The 22,871-nt window shown below is 35.2% G+C and overlaps 2 protein-coding genes across 2 annotated transcripts; one reads left to right on the top strand and one right to left on the bottom strand.

The window, feature by feature from the left end:
• Positions 1 to 2,510: 2,510 nt before the first annotated feature.
• On the bottom strand, positions 2,511 to 9,104 carry LOC110449530 (high mobility group-T protein-like). The gene is made up of 5 exons (XM_021496461.1): positions 9,004 to 9,104; positions 6,665 to 6,834; positions 5,936 to 6,087; positions 4,129 to 4,297; positions 2,511 to 3,808 (listed from the first exon to the last, which is right to left on the bottom strand). The coding sequence occupies exons 2-5, from the start codon at positions 6,818 to 6,820 to the stop codon at positions 3,611 to 3,613; spliced, it is 675 nt and encodes a 224-aa protein (XP_021352136.1). The 5' UTR covers positions 6,821 to 6,834; positions 9,004 to 9,104; the 3' UTR covers positions 2,511 to 3,610.
• A 380-nt stretch (positions 9,105 to 9,484) lies between these two features.
• LOC110449528 (histone deacetylase complex subunit SAP30L-like) lies at positions 9,485 to 21,449 on the top strand. Its single transcript, XM_021496460.1, has 7 exons — positions 9,485 to 9,639; positions 10,917 to 11,080; positions 15,189 to 15,265; positions 15,963 to 16,146; positions 17,694 to 17,816; positions 19,186 to 19,287; positions 20,778 to 21,449. Exons 2-7 carry the CDS (start codon positions 10,946 to 10,948, stop codon positions 20,904 to 20,906), a joined length of 750 nt encoding a protein of 249 aa, XP_021352135.1. The 5' UTR covers positions 9,485 to 9,639; positions 10,917 to 10,945; the 3' UTR covers positions 20,907 to 21,449.
• The last annotated feature ends 1,422 nt before the right edge of the window (positions 21,450 to 22,871 follow it).

Raw genomic sequence — 22,871 nt, forward strand, 5'->3', positions numbered from 1 at the left:
ATTTGATTCTACCATATCTGGGTCTTGAGAAGAAGATTTTTGAAATTTTAGTCAATTTGACCCTTTTTGGCCCCGCCCCTCAGGCCCCTGGGGACCGGGGACAAAACCAGCAACTTATTTTGTTGACCTTTGGGCATGGAAGGTTTCTGCAAAATTTCATTGAAATTGATTCAGGGGTTTTGGAGAAGAAGTTGAAAATGTAAATTGTTTACGGACGCACGACGGACGACGACGGACAAAAGGCGATCGCAATAGGTCACTTGAGACTTTGTCTCAGGTGACCTAAAAATTATAAATCTCGAAAAATGCTACATCACACTGTTCAATGCATCCAACCTTAATTTATCAAAATGTTGGGGGTATAGGCAGGGTGACCTATTTAACTTTTGAAACTTATGAAAGAAAAAAAAAGAATTTTTTTTTAAAACATGCCATGTCTTTTAATTTGTTTTCATTCCTAATAATAATAGTTTGAGGTTCTTATATACCGCTTTATCACAACCAAGCTCCTAGGTCGTCTCAAATACTCTCAAAAAATATTTTTTTGCAACATTTCCAGATATCGAGTCTCCCAAGTTTAAGAATGTAACAGAACAAATGGGTGCGATTGCCTAATCCGTAATAAAAGATTGTGCTCTGTATACCTCTATTGAGCCCCGTCCTGCTGTACTATGAGGAGCAAGACTCTCCGGTTATACTGGCTAAAGAGCATTACCCTGGTCTCCTAGGTTATTCAGAAGATATTTGTTGTGTTTTCTTTTGTTTAGCATATTTGGCACCTAAGTTAAAGTTAGTTTCCAATACAGAAGCCGATAGCTCCTCTACACTGGACTCATAAATTAACCAATTGTATAATATATAATTAAAGTTTAATGTCACTGTGACCCATGTCAACTCCCAACAACCCAGGTGCAGTATAATATGGTTTGGGTGGGTTTTGCGGCATCTGTGCTGTAGCATTCAAGTGAGGTGGCACTATAAATGATACCGTTGGAAACACGGTCCCACTACTAACAGAACCATACACACATAGGGAGATTCTAGCCAGGTGGCATAGGACTAGTAGTGAGCGCCCGATAAGGCAGCTCCTGCGAATTCCTCAATATTGTTATGATTAATATGGATGCTAATTGTATTGACTGTATAAAATTGTATATCTATGTACTGTAAAGCGCTTTAGAGTGACTTACCTCAGCTAAATACGGCGCTATAGCAAATTTTGCATACATATATTATTTATGCGGCGTTGAAAGTAGGTCAAGGTCATTTCTTTGATGAAACTTTGTACTAACGCCATCACAACATACTATATTGGCCAACTATCATCACCCGTCATTCTTTGTTGTTGTTTAAAAGATTTTTACTTATTTGACCCATGCAACATTAAAAGTAGGTAAAGGAAATATAAAACTACTCTATCCCAGCATGCTACTGGTCAAATATTATCACACATGTCCTCCTGATTATGCAAACAATTTTTTTACATATTTGACTCGTGACCTTTAAAGTTGGTCAAGGTCATTTATTGGGGGAAAATGTATAGCACCCCATGCCAGGTACCTACTGGCCGATTACCATTTCTGTGGGCCTCCTTGTTGTTGTCAATGTCATTTTTTTGAGGACAGTTTAAAGTCTAACCAAGTCACAGCATGCTATTGGTCAAATATCACCATGTGTCTTAGTTATGTAGCAAAAGTCGTTCAAATGTGCTCAATTCAAGGTCAACTCATTTACTTGGGGAAATTTTATAGTCTATGCTGGGTATCCACTTGCCAAGTATCACCACGGCAGGTATTCTGGTTATTTTCATTATTTACCCAGTGACCTTGAAGGTTCAGTCTTGCTTGAAGCAAGTTTCATACTAAAATTTGAAGACCCATGTGATGTTGAAAGTAGGTCATGGTTATTTCTTTGCACTACACTAATCCAGCATGATATTGGCCAAACGTCATCACCCTTGCATTATCATGAAGAAGTTGTCAACAATAAGAGTTTAAAACATTTGACCCTTGTGACATTAAAAATAGCTCAAGGTTCTTACTTGAAAGAAGGTCAATGTCATTTAATCCAGTAAACTTCAAAAGTACTTCATCTTGGGTACCTACTGGTCGATTAGCATTACACTAAGCCTCTTGGTTATTAAAAAGAAGTACCTACCAGCCATCTATCATCTCATTGGGCTAACATCGAGTTAACATATTTGATGCCCTTGACCTTGAAAGTAGGTCAGTGCCATTTATAGCACATCACAGGCCAAATATCATCACCATAGGGTTCTCCTAGTTAAGACATTTGACCTTCAAAGTACATCAAGGTCATCCATTTGAGGAAACTTCATAACACCACATCCCTCGTCCTTCAGAAGGTGGTACCAGAGAGTTGGCCTTAGAAAATATATGTTCCAAATTTGCAACAGATTGGGTGAGTTTTAACTGCACAAATTTTCACAGGTTTAAGTGACAGTAAAGACCACCATGGTTGTTGTTAAAAACTAAAACTTGAAAACTGAATTATTCTTTTCAACATTTTATTCAGATTGTTACGATTGAAAAAAAGTTCTACAACAATATTCATCGCCAATGTGGAGAATGTGAATGTATTTACATATGATAATGAGAAGCACTGAATAGTTTAATACAACACCTTTATACAAGAAAATACCATCTATTGGGCCCTTATATTGGTACAAACATAAAAGACTTCAATATAAGTTTTTTTTTATATTCAGATAAAAGACAGGATGCAGGTACCCCAAAAATGCTTTTTCTATTGACATTTAAAATGTAGTTCTGTAAAACACTTATTTCACTCTTCGAGTTACTTTTAACAATGTTAACAAGAAAATATAACAAAAAAAACACCTATTACATCAACAATAAAAGTATGGACTGTTAATATTTGAATGGCAACATGATCCGTTTTTATAAATGCCCCAATGTTCATTCAGTTTCTCTAAACAAAAGACCCAAAATATTATTCTATGCCTCTAAGTTATTCAGAAGCTATGAGTTGAAGAAACAATTTGATGCCAGAGAATCGCAGCACCATCGCATGAGCTCACAGACAAGCAAAATGAGCTTAAAAGTGATTTCCCCCCCAAAGCTGTAATGGACCAGTGATTTCAAAAATGTGTAGCATGATAAGAAAAAGACATCTACTGAACTTTATACAACGAAATGGGGACTATTTAATTTCATGTTGTGCTTAAAGAGTAACTCCATGTAATACAGCTAAAACATCTGCCTTTAAAAGTATTTACAACAAAAACAAAAAGTTTGAATCAATGTCATGACTTTAACATACATCTCATGTATATTTTCAATCTTTACTTCACTAAGCTGGAACATATTCGCCCTTCGCAGGTAAAGAAAGTTTCCCCGCAAGCTATCATAACAAGACAGTTTGCACCAACTCTTGACAAAACATGAAAAGTTCCTGATTACAAGCAAGACTGTCATGCACACCTGTTGTTAGAACAAGACTTGAAATCAGAAATTTTAATCCATCATAGGGAAAACTAGCCCATATGATCCAGCACTAGGAATCTCAACAATGTCCAACAATATGATAAAATCTTCTTTCATATGCTAAAGTTTGTTTCCCAAAATGTCTATTCGTCATCCTCTTCCTCCTCCTCATCGTCATCCTCCTCATCTTCATCATCATCTTCCTCCTCATCATCATCGTCATCCTCCTCCTCTTGGACTGCTGCCACTTGAGGAGGTGCAGCCTTGGGTTTCTTAGCTGGCATCAGTTGCTCAAGGGGAACATCTTTAAAGGACTTGCATTGTTTGTACTGCTCATTTTGCTGAAAGAGAGAATACAGTATTGAAACATGAAGATAATAGTACAATAATTATAAGCATTTTGTTTATCGAGTTTAGTGTTATGTTTATAGCCAAGGTCATTCAAACGCCCTTGGCTGTTGGGAGGATGTTGAACCACAACCATCAAACAAACAAACAGTAAATGCCATACCACCACATACATGGGTGCATAGAAGTTAAAAGCAATTACAGTATTCTGCTTATGTGAACAAAAGTTCACACATTTTTATCAGAGTTACTCCCCTTGCATTACATTTTGCTGCTCAAATCATCCCACCTGAAAATTTGATATAAATCTTACTATTTCATATCTTTTCTTGTCTGCAATGGCCTTCTGTTCATAACAGGGTTTGTTGGGACATTTCTCCCATTGTTTACCCAGATCCTTGGCCACATCTGCTACCGTCCAGTTGGGGTTCTTTGCCTTCACATTTCCTCTCTCATCAGCACAGAAGAAGAAGAATGCAGACCTGTGAATAAACAGAATATTAAATTGGTTATTATCAATATATATATAATAGCTTAAGAAAAATTACCAAAATTACGGAGAAAATCCTGGAATTTGAGGGCAATGTGCCATTTCCCCAAATTTTTAGTCAATATCAAAATTAAGAGGAGCGATGTGAACTATGTATAGATGTGAAACGTGAACAGACCACAATTACTAGCGTGTAATTATGAGTAATGATGTCCGTTAATTATCAAGGATTTAATCTACCTTTAGATTTTCATAGGTGACTGGGCAACCAAAATAATAAATACAAACACAGAAGTTCAGACAGTAGCATTCCGTAAAATGCCAAACGTCTGCCGACCTACTTTTGTTATATTGTTTTCGGCCATCAAATTTCAATTCTTGAAATAAGTAAGCTATGTGAGAAGCTTTATCAACAAAAGACTGTCGATACAACTTCTAGAAAACTAGAAATGAATTTGGCTACAGTAATTCAGATCGTAACACTAACAGTGATTTTTCAGCCTAAATAAATGGGGCCGGGTACCAATCTCATTCCCAATGAGATTTCATCCAAATAATTCCCAAATGCCCCGCTGAAATTCCCAACTAATTACCCATTTTAATTTCGGACATTTTGACCCAGTCATTTGTTTTTGCGTATAGAATGCAAGTCGTCTGCAATTGCTTAGCTGATCACTAATCACTGAAAAATATGGTGTCTAGACACGTCTCACAACAGCAAATACTTTGCCAAAAAAAAAATTGCTATTGGACAGTAAGGGCTCCAAAAGCAACCAAGTTGTTTTGGAAACCATTTTGGTGCCAAATTCATAAATAGCACATGGTTTTCAGTTTGACAGTAATCATTACAATAATTAAATTTGATAACTATATCACTATTTAAGTTCATATTGAAAACAGCATTGTTGTGATAAAAAGAAGTTTACTTATTGATAACAGGTAGCTAGGCCCTGTTAATTTCCTTACTTAAGTTGTTGGTTTTTTAAATAGAATTTTTAAAATAAATCATTGATTTAAAAATTAATCGATAATTTGTCAAAATAAATACCTTTGGTTGGGATGTTATAATTTATTTATCCTCAGATATTTATTCATTTATTTCTATGATGATATTCTTCGGGGAAAAAAGTATTTGCTTAAATTATCCATTTTCTCGAATCAGACATTTTTTTTATTATAAAAAAAATCAAGATAAAGAAAAGGGAAAGAAAACGAACAATAATAATGAAATGTCAAGATTTAATAATGCTATTTATTTAGAATTAACTATATTTATTTTTTTTACTCGTGTTAAGGGTTGTCTTTTTCAAATTGAAAAGCTTCGCTCACGATTGATGGGTTGCGATGTGGAAATGGTTCGCAGCGCTGTGATGGAAGGGTTAAAAAATAGATGCCATTATAGCGCAACAAAAAAAATCTTGGGAGAACACTGTTTTGTGTACACAAACAGATCTTTCAACAACCAACATTTTAACACACAGAAACATCACCTAGATATGGCAATATGAACTGTTAGGCGTGTCATTCTGCCTGGTCAATGTATCATTTCAGTGATGTGACATTTTTGAGTGGCCATTTAACATGTGGACATCTGTACTTGTACCTATATAGATATTATCAAAATACTTACAATGACCGCTTAGGTGCATTAGGGTCCTTCGTCCTTTTTCTGCTCTTCTTCTCGCCCTTTGGAGGTACATATGATCGCATCTGGCCATCATAGCGCACTTTATCTTTCTGAGCCATATCTTCAAACCGCATTTTCTCCTGGGCCGACATTGTCTATATTACCAAAAAATTATCATTACTATTTTGTTTGAAATATCGAACCAGTAAATATATATATATACACAAGGTTTGTAGCAATTGAGCCTTTGATCTGTTTGTTTTTGTGCTTCAGTTCTTTTGGGTTTGACTTATGGAGACTTTACAAACACCCCCACCCAGGGATCATCCTGGAAGGGGGCATGGGGCCCTTGATCACCCCTCCATGTTTCAATTGTCTTTCAATTTTATTAAGAATGGCACTGTATGATGATTGAATAATTATATATGAAAGAGGATGATAATGATATTGTTGATGCTGATGATATTATGATGACAATGAAAATGATTGTGATAATGCTAAATCCATGTCCGTGTGTGTATATGTGAGAATGTGTGAATGTCCTGTTTATGTACATGTATATGTAATGAAAAACTTGGAAAAATAAAACCATTAAAAAAAAAAAAAAAAATGGCACTGAATTCCGGAAATTGAATGTCAATAATACAGTGTGATATATTCAAAAAAAATATCATTCAGAGACCACGATAATGCCGTTTTAGATTGACAATTCATAAAACAATTATAACATACCTTCCATTTCTCAGCACACTTCTTTGTGAATTCTGCAAACACAACCTTTTCCCCAGGGTGAGCTTTCTTGTGTTCCTCTCGGATTGTTTGTACAAAGAACGCATAAGATGACATGCGCCCTTTAGGCTTAGCCGGATCACCACCTCTTCCAACCATATTTTCTGTTATTTCTGAAAAGTAGACAAAAGAAATGCATTTTCTTGCATACATGTACAACTGCCAAAGGGTTGGACCAGGTCAAAAGTTCCTACCATTATATACATAAATCCCCTCTTTCCACTCAAACAATCCTCAATTTTCAGGCATTAATGCTCTCTTACATTCTATCCAGAAAAAAACCCTGCAAAGGCACATGTTTAGCTAATAAATTACTTTATTAATATATATATATTGACATCTCACTACTGCAAACGTGTGAATACACCTGTCCAGAGTAAGAGAAAACCTGATCTAGCTCAAGTACATGCAATAGATTTTATTTACACAAGATGATACCTTTTAGCGAAATTCTTTCAAAATAATTCTACGTAGGCATGTTTGTTACAATTGCTGTAGAAAGCAACGTAATGCTGTGATTGCTACCAGTAATTGTAAAGTATTTGATAATCACAAGATATTTTCCCCCTTATGTTGATTGTTTGAAAGGAATATCTATAGCCATAACAGGAATTCATTTCCTTCGGTATATTCTCATCTGGGTAATGCTTTCCTCAAGTGGGGCAAATTTACAAACAAATCACTTTTGGGCACATCCATCACAAACAATAATTAATTATAGTATTAGTTAATTCATCAAGCTGTTGGATAAACTAGGTTTACTTTCACTGACCTGAGCATACATTCAATATTTTCTCAAAATTTAAACAACAAATTGAAAAACCAAAAAAGATTTTTCTACAGATATTAAAAGTAAATAGTGGGTATGATACAATGGTGTTGTACAGAAGTTGCAGCATTATTTAAAATGACTTGCAAACTCATATAAAATATGACATTAAAATCATGAACATCAAACAATTGATTCATACTTGTAGATTTCATAAAAAATATGAAATTACTTACAAGTACAAAAAATTCAGTTGCAGTCAAAATAAAAGTATTCCATAAAACATTCTAAACATCACTGATTACGTTTTATATACATTGAAAAAGACACAAGCCTATACCGTGTCCTGTGTATACATATAAAGTATACTGGTATATATATAATACTGATAGACAGGTCAGTGCAAACAGTTCGTTTAATTTTTGTATTTCAATTTTATTCGTTGGCCTTTGTTGTAATGTTTCTATTTTTGGAATAAATCAAACAGGTTTCCTCACATTCGTAGAATCTGGTTTAATGAAATCGGATATTTCATGTAAAAAAGTGTCATACACTTGTTTTGTAGACCTAATGCTAGATTCTCCATCTTCCGAAATATATTCATGAGGTTCTTTGAGAATCCACCACCTCGTCTGGTGAAAAGTGTTTTTAGGTCGGCCAACGACAACAAAACTGGCTCAAACCAGTTTTACAGGACAAAGAAATATATATTTAAACATTTATCTTTTACGAGCAAATACACTGGATGTCAAGAAATCATCATCTTTTGACTTTAAATAAAATCTCATCTTTCTCTATAGGAATAACACTACAGCGTTTTCCCCATGCATTTCAATGGTAAGGAAAATTCGACATGGCCGCTTCGCCGCCGACAAACAACGACCTCAAAATTCACCTTCGCAATGTCATTTCCCGAGCTGATGAATGAAAGTACCCTTAAAAATCATCTATCTGTAATTTTATTTCGGCAAATCATTGTCATGATCCATTTCCTTGGACTTTTTACTTTAACCTGTCATACACCATACCACTCTGTACATTATATAGGAGCTCCAATGCATTTGCATTGAGTTTGGCTTGAGACTGGTATCGCTAGTATGGCTTGTGTATGGCGTACGGCCACCGTCATGACAAAGGCCGATGGATTTGAACAGCCACAAAAACCGCTAAAAACATATCGCATGACTTTGAAATTTATCAGGATGATAAAATGAGATTTTCCCTTTCAAACAAGCAACTTAGATAAGACTGTTAAATGAGTTTATGCGAGATACAGGAAAAATCCTAAACCCTACCAGGCGACTACATAGATTTACCATAGGCAGACATGGCGCTCGGCCTTACACACGCAGTTAGCAGACGCATCAAAATAAAAGTGGAATAGCATTCTTAAAACGACTGTTCATGTAAAAACAGAAATATGCAACTGTTAGATAAATATTTGTTCTCTTGCAAAAGCAACTTTTTTCGTCGGAAATAATATTTCTAATAATTGTTTAAATCGTCTACTTACCTTAAGTCTTCGTAAATACAAGGCCTCTATGCAGCACAGTGTTAAACCCACGCTACTTATCCAGCTACATAGACGATACAACGATGGGAATATTGAGAGCCGATTGGTCAATGTTAGATTAGCCGCATTGTTGAGCCAATCAGCACAGAGCAGGTGCGTGACGTCGCTGCATAATATATGCAGATAGCAGTCACGTGACTCACACAAGCGGGAACATGACACCTGAATCACAAGGCGTATTTGTAGTCAGATTTTTTCCAAACAGCTTTCTAGGAATTGTTCTCATTAGCGCAAACACATATTTTGTTCATGCTATTTTACGTTTTCAGTTTGTTCTTTCCAAGCTGTTCCGTTGAAAAGAAAGAAATTCAAAAAAATGATAATAAACACAGATTAATGTCACATTTTTGTAGTCGTCCATGGTAAAATGTTGTTGTGAATGAATATATGGGCGGAGTCTCAATATCCTTATATGGCAAAATACGTCACCACGAACTTTGACCTATTCATGCTCAAAAGAGAGGCCGCCATTTCAGTGCGTATTTTGAGACTTGTGTGTTGTATGCCTAATGGCAAGCCGAGAAACATTTTACGAGACAGGACAACGTTTCATCGTCTGAATTCGACAAAACTAATGTAAGTTGTTTTGATTTATTCGTCGAAGATCGATCAAAACATTTCTCCATGTATGGAGGAGGAGATAATAGGAGATCAGTTTGGTCTGGGGACCCTCCTGTGTTGGTTCTTCATAACACAAACTGCTGGACTTCGTTATGCCAATTCATGTTGTTTAAGATTTGGTACTGTTGACCGTAAAGGAGGCTGGCTTTTTAGGTATTTTTTGAGTTGTATGTACCCACTTTGTAAGACTCACTTGAATCTGCATACATGAGGTTGTTTTTTTTGGAAATTTGTCGTCTGCTTGAACGTTAAGACAACTGCCTTCAAATCAAAACAAACGGATCGTGGTGATGTGTTTCTGCACGGTGCTTTCTGTAGACTCGATATTTGTTCCCCAAGTACAACCACAATATTGAATAAAATAATGAAATCTAACATTGGCCTACATGTCACTTTTGTGTTATGAAGAAATGACAGGATTTTTGGATATAGATCAAGCATCCCTGAGGGATTCCGCATGTAACATAAGGAACCACTTTGCAAAAAGAACACCCCTACTGTGTTGGTTCTTCATAACACAAACTGCTAAACTTCGGTATGCCCAATTCATGTTGTAAAAAAATTAGTACTGTTGACCGTGAAGGAGGCTGGTTTTTTAGGTATTATTTTGAGTTGCATGTCCCCATGTTATTCGTTTAAAGTGAATTCAACAATAAATTTCAAAACTAATTCACTTGGATGTATTTCAATGAGATACAGAATTAATTCACTTGGATGTATTTCAATGAGATGAAAGAAAATATCGTATTAATTAAGCTCATCGGCAGAAAGTGCCTATAGATGTCAAAACTTATGCCATGGTGCACTATCATTAATTTTCCTTTGATAATGATTGGTTTTCACTTATATAGTACAATTGTACATTCAATGAGTGTTAAATCATTGCTGACTGTTGTTATTTTCCCTATTCATGATTTAATCTAAAGAGATATTAATAACTTTGTATGACCACCTCAAGTTTACAGTCATTAAAGGGCACTGGCTGATGAACTAGGTCTGTATTCACGTTTACAGATCTATAGATCTGTAAATGGAAGTAATATTGATATATATCTATTATCTGTAAGGATTAAAATGTATGTGATTTATTTTTGCTCAGTTTCACTACCGAATACTGTCTGTTTCCCCTTAGCTAAAAAGTGCCTTTTGAATTTGAAGTTCACTTTGTTTTTTTTTTACTTTCAGACAATTTATATTAGAGATGTTCTATACTTTGTTTTCTTTACTTTCAGACAATTTATATTAGAGATGTTCTAATGCGATGAGCTTAGACCCTTCTACATTATCCAGTAAACATAGCAACATAATACACAGTTATTCTGCTCTACCATCTCTGTGTAAAGTTGTCGAAGATACACTTCAGCATAAGTCGGATAGTTATTTGAATCTTGAACTGGTACGTATAACCCCCCCCCCAACCCCCCCCTCTGTTGGTATGTATGAAGTTTAATCCCTATTTGATTATGGCACCATGTGTTAACATATAACATGTAGCAGAATCTATAAATATATATTTAGGGGGAATTCTGTACTGTGTTTCAATATTTGATGCAGTTTTTCTTTTATCATACAGACGTCACATTTAGAGTTTTACCGGCACTGCAGGTAGATTCATGCTGAAATAAAACATACTTATGACAGTATCACATCAGTGTATATTATGAAAGCGCAGTCAAGTTTTCTGTATTCTAAATTCATTAACAGTACAACAACATAAAATGATGATTTTGGGTCATTATTCATGTGTGTTTTTATTTAATAAATGACATCATGATTTACCGTAGTTATGTCTGTAACAATCAGGATAAGATGGAACTAGCCTATTGTTTGTGAAGTTATTTTAATTAATTCCATAGCTTTCGATATCTAAATATGATTGATATCATTAAAGGGACATCACGCGAAAAGCCATATTTTTTTTAATGAATGTATGTATTGTATGCACTTCCACTTATGTTACCTCGCTATCCCCATATTCATAGTCCGTTCCAAATGTCCAGTTTGACCACTTGAATTGTTCGGGAAAGCCCTGCTAAAAATAGCGCCGGTCACGTCACCTGACTAGGCAGTAAACACGAGCTGTCTGGGCGAGATGAAACGGTCTCCAAAGGGGCCCCCAGAGAGGGGCGTCAGGCAACTGCAACTTCTTACCGCACTATGAAACCAAGTAATATGATTTCTAAGTCCGTATTAAAACTTATTGAACAGTAGTTATTCATCATTAGAAGTTAATTGCACACTTACCAATATTCAGAATTTAAATTTATTTAGCTTTAAACATATTTCTTGCCAATAAAATTGACCAATGGGGCACAAGTTTTTACAAAATATCACAGCCTTCTCCCGTCATACATTTACAATTAAATGTCAACAATGATAATAGGCATAAACATAAAGTATATATATATAAATATTTATTGAATTTAGTACCGGAATGTGACATCTGTACGGGGCTAAACACCTTTCTTCAACCATGGGACAAACCTTTACGTAAAAAGGAATATTCACGAGACGAATATCCGTTTTCAAATGTTTTCATAAAGTGCATATATGCAATGACAAACTACAGGCGTATAAAAAAAAAAGAGAAACGTTTGTGATTTGTTTTATTACATTGTACAACTCAATATCTTTGGCCAATGTTTTTTTCTCTATACCATGCATAAACAAATATGTATACTCTCTTTCCCACTTTCACCGTCTCCATACGCTAACACTTATTAAGTCATATAATTAGCCATCACACACACTAAACTGTATGGCAAAACCACTACGTGTACATGTAGAATATGTGTCAGATATGGGCTACTTGATAATTATATTTTTTCAATACTTTTCATAGATTAAAGCATTCTTGTCAATGTACCCTTTTTATGTTGAGCCAAGTTTTCTTTAATCATTTCATTTTTGTCCGAAACAGAAGCCGTAGTTATCGGCAGCACGCATCATTTTTACAACGTAAACAAATGTTTCTTACCCTGTTTTCAATACGAATCCGATTCTATCTGAAGTCGAAGATTAATTCTTTATAAAGAAAAGGTTGTTACATGATCATACATTCTAAGTCAACGACATATGAAAACATGAACTGTTGAAATATTACGATTTAAAAAATAAATGTTACGCGATCCTTTTTACTAGAAGTAGGTTCTCCTTCCTCAGTTATTCATCCTGGCCCGTCATTTTGACATTTTTACTCTATAGCTGCGATAATGTAGCTTTCTGACGACGAGAGATTCTTTTTTATATATTGCGTCGTTGCGCCAGAGGAAGCCGGGTATTCATATTAGTACTTATTTAAATCTTGTATGTAAAAACAAACAAAAAATCGTTTAATTCAGCAATATTATAAATTATGTAAATCTAAAAGCGCACGTATCTCATTTGACCCCGATCACGAGTACCGACAGAGACAGAATACGCCGTGGCTATCACAACAGTTAACCCTTGGAGGGCCTCATGACAAAATCAAACTAACCAGTCACTTATCCCTTCCTTTCGCATAAACCACTGTATAATTATAGAAACACAAAGTATACTCTCTCCGATACATGCCCATTGACATATTAAACTAAGTTCATCTGTGTTCAAACTCAGACAAAGATACTAGCGAGGTAAATAGTTTTAGATATTTATTCATAACATAAACAGCGCTAGCATTTCTGTCGATTCCATTTCAGCTTAACTGGCCTGGCTATCCAGAAGAATACACGCACCGTACTAACTGCTAGGGCAGTTGTTTTCTCCTTTGAACACTTCCCACCTGTAATAATGATTCCGTAACGTACTCCGTGCGCTATATTTTGACCATTTGGCAACTTTTCACTTCGTAGCTGACACGGTACAACACTTTTCTTTGGCTAACTTCACACGGTCAGTCATTTTGTTAACAAAGAAATGGTGTGCAATGCGCATGCGCTAGTAGAGGAAAATCCCTGAACAAAACGTTGGTCAGACAGGTAGAAATACTGATGATTATCTTAGATTTTATCATTTTTATGAATATATTTCAGCCAAATCCGATCGTTATTTTCCATAAGGAGTCTCACTTGATATGTTTATGTAGTATTTGAAAAAAAGACAAAAAAAATAGTTACTTCACCGTGATGCCCCTTTAACTCATTCACCCCTGAATTTATATAATTAGAGATTATCATATGACCATTTTGATATCACACCCCATATCAGCCCGAGAGTCCTGATATCAGCCTGAGAGGTGATATTAGGACTCGCGGGCTGATTGGGGGTGTGATATCAAAATTATCATATCATAAACTTTTTATCATATGTTTTTTTCCTTTAATATAAACAAAACATACACAAAAAAATATTTCTTTATTTATAATTCATAAAAGTGGTAACAAAAACAATGATGTATATAAACAAAACAGTAACAATTATACATAAAAAGTCAATATTTAGAAATTCACAAATTCCTACAAAATGATATGGTAATCAAAATTTGGGTGGGGCTTTGTAAATCAATCTTTAAATTATTTTCCATAAAACCCCAGTTATTCCATGCCAACAATTCGTTTGTTTACATTAAAAATAGACAGCATTAAGCGAAAGCGGCAAAATCCGGAAATTTGGGAGGGGTGTGATATCACTTTTCTAGGGGGTGTGATATCACTTTCAAGGGGGGGTGATATCAACTTGTGGAAATTTTTAGACTTATTAGACATACAAAAAGGGTGTTATTATTAGTAAACATATGATAATGAACTATTCCAACCTTTGAATTGGAAGAGTTCAAATGTGTCTTTAGGGGTGAATGAGTTATAACAGTCCTTGTCTGTCCTTCATATGCATACAAAGTGGATGTTATATATGGTGTAGTTATTATGCAGTTGCAAATTGTTTCAAACAACTAGCAAAGTGCAGTAATGCATAGATCTCAAATTAGGATACATGACATTTTTGTGTTTAAGTTAGTTTCTCTGACAGTACAAATGCTAGACCAACAAAACTTGGACCATAGATGCATCTTAGGTAGTACATCTCAACCCATGCATCAAATGCTGGAAGCATCCTACTTTTTATGGTCCATTGACATTGTCAGCATCTCCATCAACATTAAGGTTTTGCGTTTAAATTAATTTCTCTGGTATATGTGACTGATGAACATTGATGGTCAAAGCAGGTCATAGGCGACACGGATAATATTAATCAGAATGGCTTGTTAAATTATCAATGTAGAAAAATATCCATTAAGTAATTTCAGTCTTTCTTTGAATTTTATGTTAAACATAAATGCAACACACTTGGGGCTAGATTTTACAACAGAGCTTGAGGAAATCAACAATATTTACCTTAAAAAGAAAGGTTGGTCTGTAAAAGTTTTGGAAATTCAGCCTGTGGGCCAATGCTTAAGATATGAAATTGTAAACCCCCTGCCACTCAAATGAGAGTTGTATGATTTTAGTGGGTGGTATAATATTGTAAATAAGTGAAATATCTTGTGTTTGAATCACTGGTCGAAATAACTGAAATTGTTTCCCCAGACCAACAAGTTCAAGGAGAAAAAAAGGAGAAGAAAAACCCACTTGTGGCTTCATAGACCTAAACAAAGGAATCCAAGGTACTTTTATTGTTTTCTCTGTATAAGTACAATCGTTAGTTTGATGAATATATTCAGCATCATTTAAGACTATGCAAGATCACCTGCTTTTTTGTAAACATACTTTCTACCCAATTCGGCCAAGAGATATTATAAGGCTCATTACGGCCCAGGGAGGTAGGATAGGGAAATTTCATCGAGGGGTTTTCAAATGGTTTTGCCATATTTGAAAATCCTGAGGGTGGAATTTCCCTATCCTATACCCTTGGGCATAGAAGAGTATTTTTTCTCTCATTCCAAGTTTATTTGACGAAAACAAATCTTTCAACGAGATTAAGCATACCCCATATTTGTAAACATAGTTTGAGCAGAAAATATTCTCTTTCTAAAGTGTATAGTCGCCTTTTCCGCATTGTGGCATCAAAGTTTTCCAAATAAGTGACGTCATGTCATTGTTGAGCCGTTGTGACGTCACGTCACGTGAAATGGGGTGTCAGATAGAAATTTTCTACACCCCTTTCTTACACTGGAAAGCTCTATATTGCACACACGGATATGAGAGAAAAATGTATTCCAATTTTTAAGACATTTTGTTGAACTGATTGAAAAAATTGTTATTGGAATGTATATATATGAGATATTGTGAAAACAATTGTAGATAAAGGTGATCACTTTTATGCAGGAAACCTTATTTAAAAGATAAATTTTCATTTTGTAGACCAGAGGACATGTCCATGAATGGTTTCAGCACAGAAGAGGACAGTCGTGGGGGACATGACCAGATCTGCTGTCTATTTGACGCAGGAGAGAGGTGTACTAACCAGGCTGGCAATGCAAGCTACAGTAAACGCATTCAAAAAACTGTACAGCAGCGCAAACTAAAACTGGTTAGGGATGATAGTGTAAGTTTAGGAGGAAAAGAATTGCTAGCTTATTAAATGAACTGGAATGATACATTATTATACTCCCTGCAACTAATATGTTTTAAGTTGGCTTTGTACAATGATACATTGCTAGTTGACTTTGTGAGTCACTGTATGATGTTAGTTGACTTTGTACTGTGAGTCACTGTATGATGTTAGTTGACTTTGTACTGTGAGTCACTGTATGATGTTAGTTGACTTTGTACTGTGAGTCACTGTACACTGTTAGTTTACTTTGTACTATGAGTCACTGTATGATGTTAGTTGACTTTGTACTGTGAGTCACTGTATGATATTAGTTGACTTTGTACTGTGAGTCACTGTATGATGTTAGTCGACTTTGTACTGTGAGTCACTGTATGATGTTAGTTGACTTTGTACTGTGAGTTTCGTATGATGTTAGTTGACTTTGTACTTGAGTCCCAGCTGTATGTTAGTTGACTCTGTACTGTGAGTCCCTGTATGTTAGTCGACTTTGTACTATGAGTCACTACACTGTTAGTTGACTTTGTACTGCGAGTCACTGTATGATGTTAGTTGACTTTGTACTGTGAGTCGCTGTGTGATGTTAGTTGACTTTGTACTGTGAGTCACTGTATGATGTTAGTCGACTTTGTACTGTGAGTCACTGTATGGTGTTAGTTGACATTGTACTGTGAGTTTCGTATGATGTTAGTTGACTTTGTACTGTGAGTCCCAGCTGTATGTTAATTGACTTTGTACTGTGAGTCCCAGCTGTATGTTAGATGACTTTGTACTGTGAGTCCTTGTTTGTTAGTCGACTTTGTACTATGAGTCACTGTACACTGTTAGTTTACTTTGTACTGTGAGTCACTGTACACTGTTAGTTGACTTTGTACTGTGAGTCACTATTATGTTAGTTGACTTTGTACTGCGAGTCACTATTATGTTAGTTGACTTTGTACTGCGAGTCACTGTATGATGTTAGTTGACTTTGTACTGTGAGTCACTGTACACTGTTAGTTGACTTTGTACTGTGAGTCACTATTATGTTAGTTGACTTTGTACTGCGAGTCACTATTATGTTGGTTGACTTTGTACTGCGAGTCACTGTATGATGTTAGTTGACTTTGTACTGAGAGTCACTGTATGATGTTAGTTGACTTTGTACTGTGAGTCACTGCATGATGTTAGTTGACTTTGTCCAATGAGTCACTGTACACTGTTAGTTTACTTTGTACTGTGAGTCACTGTATGATGTTGGTTGACTTTGTACAGCGAGTCACTGTACACTGTTAGTTGACTTCGTACTGTGGGCCACTGTATGGTGTTAGTTGACTTTGTATAGTGAATCACTGTATGATGTTAGTTGCTTTTGTACTGCGAGTCACTGTATGATGTTAGTTGACTTTGTACTTTGAGTCACTGTATGATGTTTGTCAATTTCTGACACGATTCGCTGTATGATGTCAAAGGATTGAACTGCTAGCTATTTTATGATGTAGATCGAGTTTGTACTCAGAGTCGATGAATAAGCCTGATGAATAGTTATGTTGTATCACCAGGTGGCCCACATTTATATCTGTGACTACCATAAGAATGTGATACAGAGTGTGAGGGCAAAGAGGAAGAGAAAGGACAGTGAAGATGGTAATGGCTCGCCCAACGTTGAGGAGGATCTACCAGAGGTAAGTATCAAAACATTTAATAAGTTTGTATATATATATCATCTACATCGACCACTTAGTAAGCTTTGATTTATCCTGTATTCTGATATGTGAATCAGTTACACAGGTCTGATGATATCTTATAGAGTTATTTCTAATGTATTTGAGACACGTATATAAAATTCAATACATGCATATCACTTTAAACACCCTGGTAAAATACTAGCCGCTTCCTACCGACTCGGCTAGAGAGAATTTCTCTTTAGCTCTTTCAGTAGAGTATAAGACTAGTAAGCCAGAGGTCCTGGGTTCGACTCCTTGTGAAGGCATTGAAAATATATACAAACCTCAAACATTGACTCAGTTATTATGATAGTGCCCTGTCCTACCAACAACCAGTAACTTTTCACAAAACCATGAGGCCTAAATTCATGATGAGAAGAAAGAACTGCTATATTCAATGGAAGATCAATCTTCTTGATTCTTGTCAAAGGAATAATAGTGTACAGTTTGGTATTTAGCCTGTTGTTTTCCTCGAAGATGAGTTGGTATATTTTTTCCAAACAAATCACCTCGGCCAAATTTTGATGTCACGACAATCTGTAAAAGTGTTAATAATTATAAAGGGCCAACGACTTCTTCTGAAACACCAGCATACTTGAAGTAGGGATAATGTACGGTGGCCTCGAGTGTTAAGGTTGAATAACTGTCAAATTTGTTGAAATCAAAATGGTCATCTGTCTACATGTATCTACTGCTTGTCCTGCCACCTTGAAAGGGTAATGCCATTTAAATTCTTAACCCTTTCACCACCGTAGATCATAATGGACTTATCCCCATAAATGCAGGGTAGAGTCTACTAAAGTTACCTAGGGGTGAAAGGGTTAATGATATATATGTATGATGAGATAGATGACCAATGCTGGTCCAATGCCTTCCGCTCCTGATGAGTTTATTAGGTTCTTTTCTGCTACACTAGCTGTTCAACTGACTTTGTTATATTTATTAATTGACACTGCTATTAAATGTAAATAGTCACTCTAAGGAAGGAGATCCAAACAAACTATTTAAAAACAAAAGAATGTAATTAAAGGAAAACGTATAATTCGTAACTTTCATCAAAAAATATGGTGTATTCTAATCTATGAATGTTGGTTAGAATTTCGTAATGTTATGATGTTTGGATGTGCGCACATAGCCATCATAAGAACAACGAATAAAACATGTGTTCCCCTCTAAACTGTTTATTTTCATAACTGCAGAATCTGGGGTCTCCAATACGGGGACTGGATGTCTTAAAAGGGAGACAACTCGTGGTTACATATAGTGCAAGGTATCAGATTACCATTGTTAATTACATTTAATACACATAAAATTCCATTTGTTCCAGATTGACTTTTTCCAAATGCCTGTGAACACACTGAGGCGATACAAGCGCCATTACAAGCTGATGACAAGACCTGGCATGAACAACAAGGCACAGCTGGCAGATGTAAGGGACACACAGTATTTCTATCATTTATTTGCCCCGAGATATAATTTCTCTCTTTTATTTGTTAATTTGCGTCCATCCCCAAGGTGTTTTCAGGCAAAACATGAAATACGTACCATTATGTCAGAACCTGGTCCACTTGTCTTTAAATAATGTAGCAAAACTGCAGTTGTAATGTTTTTGAAGGTAACATTGATGTGAAAATTCGGTAACTATTGACACAATGAGTTATATTACGGTAGTAGTGTTGAGGATAAATTTTCATAGAAAGAAACGAAAAAAGTTGTGGGGGATTGCAAAAATTATCAGCATTAAGGGAAATGGCAACAACTGATTCACCTGTTAGTATAATGAGACCGGGCGAATTGCTGCGCTTGGCATCAGATCTGCACTATCACAAGGAGGCAAGTACACCAACATACCCTGTCTCCGGCATACATACGCACTTGCAGGCATACACAACACACATGGAGGCACTTAAATGACCTAAGCTGTTAATAGGACATTAAATAAAATTAAACCAAACCAAAAATTATTGGTATATTACTGTATGAAATCAATCGGTGTTCAAACTTAACAGTAGGTCCATAGGCAATCAACATGAAAAAACTTAAGTCAAAGGGAATTACTTTATAGACGAATTTGACCATGATTCAATGACAAGAATGTTTGTGAGGGGAAATTGTCTGTAAGGGGCAGCGGTGACCAAGTGGTTAAGGCATCTGACATTCTGCTACAGCAAGCCATCCACCAATTGGTCACGAGTTCGAGACCTATGTGGGGCAGTCGACAGGGACATTTATAAGACATAAATCACAAACAAAATGATCTGTAAGACTGTTTTCTTCCTCTATAATTACACAAACCAGTTCTTAATTTCTCATGATCAAGCACTAGAACGAATCAATATGACATAAACCTATTGCCTTTGGTGATTTAATTCAAAATTCTAAGACTGAATCAACATTTACATCTGCTAAATATAGTTTCTCATTTATGAGAGGAAAGCATGATATTACTGGTAAGTGACATTTATAAACAGAAAATAATTTGTCAGCAGTCAGAACCCCGGAAGTGACCCTAAATGTAATTACCAACTATGAGGCAACTTATAAAATGTCTTGTGCTAACACTTAATAAGTTAGTAAGTCCCTACCACATTAGTGAAGTGAAGTGGGGTTTAATATTTGCCGTTTCCGTTTGGTCATCAATCCATCCGTCTGGTCGGCTTCTTGGTTAGACCTTTGCATTCAGCTCCACTTCTCTGATATAATGCATATCACTTAGTCATGAAAATGCAGATTCATCTTCAGGAGTACCACAACATCATGTGACATGTAGGTCACTGTGACCTATATCTTGTTTCACTGACTTTCATTACTCTTTGTGTTTTGCTCCATTTTCATTTAAGCAACAAAATCAACCATTGTATGTTTTTCAGATTATTTGTTTAATATGGCACATTGACATGTATCTTGTTTTCTTTTCAGACCGTAGCTCGACACTTCAAGACTATAACGGTGAATGAGAAGGAAGCACTGACCTACTTCATTTATATGGCCAAGAACTATAAGAGCCGATTTGACCAGAAACATTTGGATAATGTGAATAGCACATAGAATGGGAGGATTTGAGAATGTGTGCGATTGTTAAAGATGATAACCAATTTAAATGAATCCATTTGTTGTTGTTTTTTAAAAATGAAATAAGAAAAAAAAGCAAATTTATTTATAGCATTAAAATTTGATTTTGATATACATGGAATTAAATATTATTGCTGGTAAATGTGTTTTTTTTTATTTAATATTACTATTAAAGTAAGCGAATGTCTAATTTATGATGGACAAATTTTGTTCATAGAAAATAAGTCAGATGTCTGTCTATGTCTATTTATACCGATGCACTGGATGAACTGTCAAAGGGGATCAAAAGTTTCTATTTTCAACCTTATAAGTAATTTTTCATCTCTTTTGTTTATTGATTTATGTACATTGTCATTGAATTGATATGTAAAACATACTATTGAAGACACCACTAGGTATTGTAGAGATGGAATTTATCATTTTCTGGGTTATTATAAATTCCCTATAAAATCAACATGTAAATTTGCACTAAAAAAAATGACATTGAAATATATGCAACTTATTCACCCCTGAAATTTCTTCATGAACTATTCCAACCTTTCAACTGGAAGAGTTCAAATGTGTCTTCAGGGTTGAACAAATTAAAAAAGCATTACAAATGCTGAATATTTCAAATAGTTTTCAATGCCAATATCTAAACTTGTCAATTTTCGATTAATTTTTTACTACTTTCGGGTAGATTCAGTGTCAGTCACTGCATTGAAAAAGGATTCATTTATACGTGTGCGAGTAATGAATGAGTAAGAATGTTTGGGAGTTTTGTAGATGTAAGAAATCAGTGCTATTGTGTACCAATAAATTGCAGTTTTTAAAATTGCATTTACTGTATGATCAAGTAGGCCTTGCACAGTAGTTTTCAGCAATGAAGGACACTTCTCTGTAGCCGTTTCAAGCATCAGGTTTTATTTCCTTGTTGATATATATAGATTTTTCCGATATTAGCTATAGGGCATTGGATATTGGCCAAATTACTAGATCAAAATATAAGTGAAATAATACCAGAATCAGTCTTGCCCAATAACTGTCTAATTAAATTGTTTCCCCAAAATTTGAAGAAAAAAAATCTGAATCATCTAGCGATGGATTTTCAGTTGAAGCAGAACTGCTAATCTAACTTGTCATTTTGATATTTAGAAAGTGCTATTATACAGATTGAAAACCATCAAGATAGGTTACAGTATTCTTTGAAATTTAAAAGCAGAATTTTTATTTGGCAGATATGTTATTGTTCTTGTAATATCTTTGCAAGATATATATAAACAAAAGAATCAAATATGGTTGAAAAATACAGTTATGGAGATAGTTATTTGAAATGTCTTTAGGTGTTTTCAATTAACAAAAGTGTATTTTTGGCACACATAATCCATAAATGTCTAAGAATATGATGGACTGTAGCATTGGAATTAAAATTTCATTTCCGAGTGTGGTTTGAGCATTTAACAATTGGTCTTGCATTTTCATTATGTACTTGTACATTTATATTCACAGCAGCAGGACCTTAAGTAACTAAATCCTATTTTATGGAAAGAACATGTACATGTGCTTGTATTAATTAAACAATTAATTAATTAATTAGAAAATCAGAGCAACAGGGTTTCTGAGGATAAAAGGTGGTAAGGAGTGCCGAATCAGCGGTACAAATGTATGAAACAAAAGTAAATCTTTCAAGTACATTTTGAGGAATGGATATCATGAAATAACAGTATTAGTTCACACACCCCACCCCCATCCTACAAAAAGGACACAGAAGTCATATTTAGTGGATTCTCTATGGTGAAAATACATATTTTGTCAAAGTTGTGCAGATGTATAGACAAGATATTTCAAAGTAACCATGAAATAGTCGTAATTTTCACAAAGATGCAGAGGAAATCAAGAGATTGGTGTGTAAGTGTTATTTAACACAACAACCATGAATCTCAATGTTATTTCATCCAAGAG

Source organism: Mizuhopecten yessoensis, unplaced genomic scaffold (genome assembly GCF_002113885.1).
Source record: "Mizuhopecten yessoensis strain PY_sf001 unplaced genomic scaffold, ASM211388v2 scaffold4631, whole genome shotgun sequence".
Classification (NCBI taxonomy): Eukaryota; Metazoa; Mollusca; class Bivalvia; order Pectinida; family Pectinidae; genus Mizuhopecten; species Mizuhopecten yessoensis.

What these genes read in the sequence shown, in the direction of transcription:
- LOC110449530 (XM_021496461.1), bottom strand. Translation starts at nt 6,820, where the DNA reads ATGGTTGGAAGAGGTGGTGATCCGGCTAAGCCTAAAGGGCGCATGTCA. An exon ending in AGTGTGCTGAGAAATGGAAG is followed by an intron (nt 6,088 to 6,664) that starts GTATGTTATAAT and finishes TTGGTAATATAG; the next exon opens with ACAATGTCGGCCCAGGAGAA. An exon ending in AATGCACCTAAGCGGTCATT is followed by an intron (nt 4,298 to 5,935) that starts GTAAGTATTTTG and finishes GTTTATTCACAG; the next exon opens with GTCTGCATTCTTCTTCTTCT.
- LOC110449528 (XM_021496460.1), top strand. Translation starts at nt 10,946, where the DNA reads ATGAGCTTAGACCCTTCTACATTATCCAGTAAACATAGCAACATAATA. An exon ending in CCTAAACAAAGGAATCCAAG is followed by an intron (nt 15,266 to 15,962) that starts GTACTTTTATTG and finishes TTCATTTTGTAG; the next exon opens with ACCAGAGGACATGTCCATGA. An exon ending in TTGAGGAGGATCTACCAGAG is followed by an intron (nt 17,817 to 19,185) that starts GTAAGTATCAAA and finishes CATTTGTTCCAG; the next exon opens with ATTGACTTTTTCCAAATGCC.